The sequence below is a fragment of the Drosophila suzukii genome, chromosome Y (genome assembly GCF_043229965.1).
Source record: "Drosophila suzukii chromosome Y, CBGP_Dsuzu_IsoJpt1.0, whole genome shotgun sequence".
In the NCBI taxonomy this organism is placed as follows: Eukaryota; Metazoa; Arthropoda; class Insecta; order Diptera; family Drosophilidae; genus Drosophila; species Drosophila suzukii.
In genome coordinates, this window is record NC_092085.1 from 12,023,467 (window position 1) to 12,030,038 (window position 6,572).

The 6,572-nt window shown below is 45.8% G+C and overlaps 1 protein-coding gene across 1 annotated transcript; it reads right to left on the reverse strand.

The window, feature by feature from the left end:
* Positions 1-1,204: 1,204 nt before the first annotated feature.
* LOC139353752 (uncharacterized) lies at positions 1,205-5,443 on the reverse strand. The gene is made up of 5 exons (XM_070998074.1): positions 4,423-5,443; positions 3,148-4,131; positions 2,578-2,703; positions 1,723-2,493; positions 1,205-1,665 (listed from the first exon to the last, which is right to left on the reverse strand). The coding sequence occupies exons 1-5, from the start codon at positions 5,441-5,443 to the stop codon at positions 1,205-1,207; spliced, it is 3,363 nt and encodes a 1,120-aa protein (XP_070854175.1).
* Positions 5,444-6,572: the final 1,129 nt, after the last annotated feature.

Genomic DNA, 6,572 nt, shown 5'->3' on the forward strand with positions numbered 1-6,572 from the left:
TTTGTATCTAGCACGAAAATTGTGGGCGCCAGAGGTTTGTGCGGTTTGTGGGCATAAGAGTGGGCGTGGCAATATTTTTTTCTATCAATCGATACGTATTGACAAGACTAATACAGTTGGTGTAGAATAAAAACGTTTTATTTCCCAATTTGAGTGGACTGTATTTCAATGATTAAATTTGTCACATTTTTTCTTGTGTGTCCGATGCTTTCCGTTGTAGTCTTAACACTAAGTCCTAAAAAATCTCTAAAGTGTGACGCAGCACCAAAATACATAAAAAGGGCAAAAGTTAGTATTTCATATACCAAAGAGAATAAGATTCAAAACAATGCAATGCGTTCATCAACATCCCGGGCCGCCCTGAAACAATGTTTCAGAATTAGGCAGTACAGCTAACTTGGTGATGGGCCGGGTCATCTCTCCAGTAGACGTCTTAAGTTTTACAGCGCGTACAAGTCCATCTGGTCCAGGATGAGCTTCCACTACACGGGCTAGTATCCAAGCTGCTGGAGGGAGATTTGAGTCTTTGACGAGGACTACATTGTCTACTGTGATGTTGCGTTCCTTGTTGCTCCACTTTTGACGTTGCTGTAGGGATGTCAAATACTCTTGGTGCCAGCGTTTCCAAAACCCTTGATACATTGATTGCAAGTGCTGCCAATAGTCCAGACGATTGATCGGCAAATGAGTCAGATCTCCTTCTGGAACAGTTGTGAATGGGCGCCCAATTAAAAAGTGGGCCGGAGACAAGTAGGTGAGGTCGGTGTCAGGTGTGTAGCATAGCGGTCGCGAGTTCACCACTGCACTGATCTGAGCAATAAGAGTTTGCATTTGTTCACAGGTTAGAACAGTTTTTCCCACAACTCGACGCAGATGTAGTTTGACGGAACGTACTGATGACTCCCACTTCCCTCCCCAATGTGGCGAATGGGGAGGTATAAAACTCCACTTGATTCCATCATTGGCCAGCGATTGTGTTAGATTGCGTTGATGCTCCTGCGAAGATAGAAGTTGCTGCATCTCATCTAATGCCCGTTTGGCACCAACAAAATTCGTCCCATTGTCGCTGAAGATCTGTGAGCATTTTCCTCGAAGGGACATGAAACGCCTAAGACATGCCAGGAATGTGTCTGTGCTGAGATCGGTTGCCAGTTCCAAATGTATGGCGGATGTCACAAGGCAAACAAAGAGGCATATGTAGCCCTTAGTTTTTCGGGGATTGCGCCCTTCTTGTGATGCGGTTCGACTTGGGAAGCAGTATAGGGTGTTTTACATCAGCTGGTAATTGTGAGTTGTCCAGTCGTCCACCAACTCGAAGAAGGCCATCTTTGCAGATAATCGGCGAGAGCTTCACCAACTGGGAGCGGCTGTGAAGGGGCTTGTTTTCCGTTAGTAGTTTTCGGTCTTCCATGAAACATTTCTGAGCCTCTTGCAGGCAAAGAATGCGAGCAGCCTGAATCTCCTCGAAGGTGAGCATCTTTCCATTTGCCAGCGTTGCGGAGTTAATGGCCTTGGTCTTTTGGATGAAGCGCAAGGCGTAAGCTACAACGCGTACCATCTTTGTCCAGGACGAGACGCGTTGAGTCAAAGCTTCGATTGGTGACAATGAGCAGGTTTCCTGTGAGGTTAATGCGGTGGTCTTCACTTCCTCTTTTCCATGGTTTTCTAAAAGGGAAGAACAGAACTTTTTAGAGGTCAACTTTACCGCAAGCATTTCTGGACCTTGCAGCCATGAAGGTCCCATCCACCATAGGTCGAAATGGATAAGGTCCGAAGCAAGCATTCCTCGTGTGGCGCAGTCCGCCGGATTCTCCTTTGTGTTTACATGATGCCATGCGTTGCGCGGTAAGGCTTCGAGAATTTCTGAGGTTCTGTTGGCTACAAATGTTTTAAGCTTAGATGGTGGATGTGAAAGCCAGGCCAAGACTATGGTTGAGTCACACCACGCATGTACTTCAATGCCCTTGTGTTGTAGTGCAGCCTTGACTGATAAGAACAGTCGGCTCAGTAGCAAAGCGCCACACAGTTCGAGACGCGGTAGAGACTGCTGCTTCAGCGGAGCAACTCTGGTTTTTCCTGCAATGAGTGAAACAGATACGGTGCCATCTGCTCGCACTACTCTGCTATAGATGACTGCGGAATATGCCTTGATGGATGCATCTGAAAATCCATGCAGTTCGATGTGATCTTCATTGTTTTGAACAAACCGTGGCAGGCGTAGGTCGCGAAGGATGTGTAGGTCGTTACGGCATTTATTCCACCAGTCCGCAATTTTTGGAGGAAGCTGCGTGTCCCAGCCGAGATCGAGCAGCCACAATTCTTGGAACAGAATTTTAAACTGCACTACCACTGGCGACAGAATACCCAGCGGGTCAAAGATGCGTGCCACATCTGACAGCACTTGGCGTTTGGTGTTGTGCGGATTTGTTGTAAGGCAAACTTTGTAGGATAACATATCCTCTTCTGGATCCCAATGAATGCCAAGAACTTTTGCTGTAGAATTGGATCCTTTGCCTTGTACTTCGGTTGTAGCGAGAAATCTGTCAGCGACACGCGATGAATTGGAAACCCATTTACCAAGTTCCATGCCTGCACATTTCATCAACTGGATCAACTCATTTTGATTGCGAATGAGCTCCTCCTCGGTATGTGCTCCGGTCAGTACGTCGTCCACATAAAACTGCTCCTTCAAGATCCTTGCAGCTGCAGGAAAGTCGTGTTGATGGTCGTGAGCTAACTGATCCAGGACCCTCACTGCCAAAAATGGTGCGCAGGATGTGCCGTATGTTACCGTGGACAGTTCATAGTGTTTAACAGGAGTCATTTCATCTTCTCTCCAAACAATTCGCTGAAAGCCACAATGGTTGGCAGCTACCCAGATTTGTCGATACATTTTGACAATGTCTGCTGAAAAGACGAACTTGAACATTCTGAAACGCATACAAATCGAGAAAAGGTTTCGTAGAATGCTGGGTCCAATGTGCTGAGCTTCGTTTAAGGACCGTCCATTCGTGTCCTTGAATGAGCCGTCAAATACGACCCGTAATTTTTGGGTAATTACAGGATGATGTGGCAAGTAAAAGCTCGGCTTTTTGTCAATGTCTTCTGGCGATAGTTCTCGCATGTGGCCCAACTCAAGATACTCACGCATAAATTGTACGTACTGTGAATGCAGATTGGGGTCTTTCTTTAGGCGGCGCTCTACACCCCTGAATCTTGTTAGCGCTCCCTGTAAAGTATCCGAAAACTGTTCCTTGGAGCTTTTGAACGGAAGTTCGACGATGTAACGCCCCTTAGAGTCTCGAGTGTGCGTCTGTACAAAGTGCTGTTCAACTTCATCGTCCTCTGGTTTCCCATGGAATTCCTGGTTGACATCTTCCAGCTCCCAAAAGCGCCGTAGCGAGGCGTCAATGTCAATAGCCGTGTGCATTGTTGTTGTAGATGAACATCCGATAGTAACGATAGATGTTATGACCCATCCAAATATGGTCGAAATGGCGATGATGTTGCCCTGGTTGTCAAACATCTTTTGACCGGTGAATACGGTCCAAACGTAGTCGCTGCCCAGGAGTATATCAACTGGCGCCAACGATTGATAGTCAGAATCCGCAAGCTCAAAGCCAGCGAAAGCCTTGAGTGCTGAGGCGGCGATATCGTGTCTTGCCAACGTGGAGGTAATTTTGCTGAGTACGTGAGCACGCACCTTCATTGTGTGATCTGAGATCCTTGACTGCAAGTCCAGTGTGCTGCAGCCTCTAGTTGTCTCAGCCTTGATTGACGAGATTCCGGTCACCAAAATTCGTGACGGTGAGCGTGCCAGTCCGAGCGCCTGTACGCACCGCTCGGAGATGTACGACAGTTCCGAGCCACTGTCCAAAAGCACCCGACAGGTAGTGTGCGATCCTGTTGCGTTTCTAACAAACACTAGAGCTGTTGGCAATGCACTTTTTCGTAGCCCTTGTGGCTGTGTTGCGGTTGTTGATCCGTTGCACAAGGATTCAGCTGTGGGAGCCACTTGTGCCCGTGCGATATGGCTGATGGTGACCGTAGCATCTTCGGGAGCGCTTGGGATGTGTCTTTCATCATCTCGTGAGTGTGTCGCAGCGACAGCGGCTTGCGAACCAAGAATATCTGCATGTAGCAGAGAGTGGTGACGATTGTGGCAAAACTTGCATGTGAATTTGGATTCACACTTTCGCGACACATGCCCAGGCTTAAGGCAGTTAAAACACAGTGATTTTGCCTTAACAAATGTGCGTCTCTGCTCGATTGACAATTCACCAAACTTTGAGCAGGCGTAGATCTTGTGCTCCTTCGAGTTACACTTCACACAAGTGTTTGCTTCCATCGATACTAAAGTGTGTGACGATCGCTTTGCCTTGCCATGTTGTGGGCCAACCTTGGAGTCTATGTCTGACTCACTTTTGCTGAGCTCAAATTCCTCGCAACGTCGGTCTAAAAACTTGAGTAGATCATCCACAGACGGAGATTCCAGTTCCCGGCTTCCTTCGATCCATTTGCGACGGGTTTCAGCATCGATCTTGGCCAGAATGAAGTGTATAATCCAGCAGTCCCTATTAGTTTGCCCTGCTGCATCCAGGCCGCGTACAATTTCGGTGGCTCCGTCCGTCACCTTGCGCAGAACCGTTACATCTGCTCTGGCGGTCGAAGGTAAGTTAACAAATGTCTCCAGCAGAGTGTTAACAATGTGACGTGGTCTATTGTACCGATCAATTAGGCAAGTCCAAGCAGCCTCGTAAGCTGCATCCGTTATTGGCATATGTCGAATCAAGTCAGCTGCTTCGCCAGTGATGTACGTTTTCAAGTAGTGCAACTTTTGTATTGCTGTCAAATGCTGCTTGCTATGGATCGTACTCTCGAAGATGTTTTTAAAGGCTGGCCACTCCTTGTAGTCGCCAGTGAACAGCTTGATGTGGATTTTTGGCAGTTCATTATGCATTACATTTGCTGCCGAGTTTGCCCTTAAAAGCGTTGCTTGTTGCTCAGCCAAACGCTCGTTAAGCTGTTGTTGTTGTTCCAGAAAACGAACTAGGTTTTCGTTTCCCACTCCTGATGCCATTGATGCGGCCTCGTCAGGGTTGCCAGATTGTCTGAAGTTATTGCCTTCTCTTTCATTCTCTTGAGATTCTTCACAGGTGCGTATGAGGTTGCGAAATAATGTGCTTGCTTGTAAGTACTTGTCCTCGTACCTTTCGTTGTCGATGGCTGGATCGACGTACCCTTCCTCTTCGTCAAAAAGGGCCATTTGGTCGCTGATGGACTCGAATTCTTTCCAGATGATGTTGAGCCTTTCCAATGAAACTTGTATTTCATCAAGCTCCCATTTTGATCCCGCACGTGGATCTTGAGACGCCGTTAGCAAACGCGTAATGCTTGCCTTCGCACGACTTCTAGCTGCCTTCAAAAGTTTAAACTGATCCATGTTAATCAGTAACTAAATTTGGCTAGAAGGACCAAAGATATGGTGTAGAATAAAAACGTTTTATTTCCCAATTTGAGTGGACTGTATTTCAATGATTAAATTTGTCACATTTTTTCTTGTGTTTCCGATGCTTTCCGTTGTAGTCTTAACACTAAGTCCTAAAAAATCTCTAAAGTGTGACGCAGCACCAAAATACATAAAAAGGGCAAAAGTTAGTATTTCATATACCAAAGAGAATAAGATTCAAAACTAAATAACGGCTGCAATGCGTTCATCAACAACAGTTCAGTTAAAATTTTTTATCTAGCATGAAAATTGTGGGCGCCACAGGTTTGAGCGGCTTGTGGGCTTTAAAGTGAGCGTGGCATATTCGCGTAACAAAATTGCGCTGCGTACAAGGCTACGGAATCTAAATCTGAGATCCCAATTCTCTATCTTTGATGCTTTCCGAGATATCCGCGTTCAAATTTACGATTTATTGAAGTTTGTGGACGGTTTGTGGGCGTTAAAGTGGGCGTGGCAAACTTTTTTTGGATCAATCAATAGGTATTGATAAAAGCAATACATTTCAGTTAAAAATTTTTATTCTAGCAATTTATTCTAAAATTTAAATTCAAACTTACCACGACCATCAGATACGCGTTACTCAGCTTAAGGGTCCAAAGGGAAATGGAAAAGCAAAGCAGCAAAGCGAGATTGAAGTGCGTAACCTAACCGTGATCTCAATATATGTTAATGTGGGCGGTAGACAGATTTAAGCGTTTTTGGCTTTAGAGTGGGCGTGGAAAACTTTTTTTTGGATCTATCGATAGGTATTGACGAGACCAACACTTTTCAGTGAAAATGTTGTATCTAGCATGAAAATTGTGGGCTGCACAGGCTTGGGCGGTTTGTGGGCGTTAGAGTGGGCGTGGCAATATCTTGTGGGCGGTTTGTGGACGTTAAAGTGGTCGTGGCCAATTTTTATTTGGTCAATCGATAGCTATTGATGAGAACAATACAATTCAGTTAAAGTTAATTAAATTTTGAGAATAGGAAAAAAATCAGTTGATTGGTTCCATCTTTGGCGGCTCAATACATCCGGTTGGGGGTAACATGACAGGTGCGAATGATCGGGTAGCTCTTGCTT

What these genes read in the sequence shown, in the direction of transcription:
- LOC139353752 (XM_070998074.1), bottom strand. Translation starts at nt 5,443, where the DNA reads ATGGATCAGTTTAAACTTTTGAAGGCAGCTAGAAGTCGTGCGAAGGCA. An exon ending in ACAGTACGTACAATTTATGC is followed by an intron (nt 2,704 to 3,147) that starts GTGAGTATCTTG and finishes ACTTTCCTGCAG; the next exon opens with CTGCAAGGATCTTGAAGGAG. An exon ending in ATGTGCAGGCATGGAACTTG is followed by an intron (nt 2,494 to 2,577) that starts GTAAATGGGTTT and finishes CCAATTCTACAG; the next exon opens with CAAAAGTTCTTGGCATTCAT.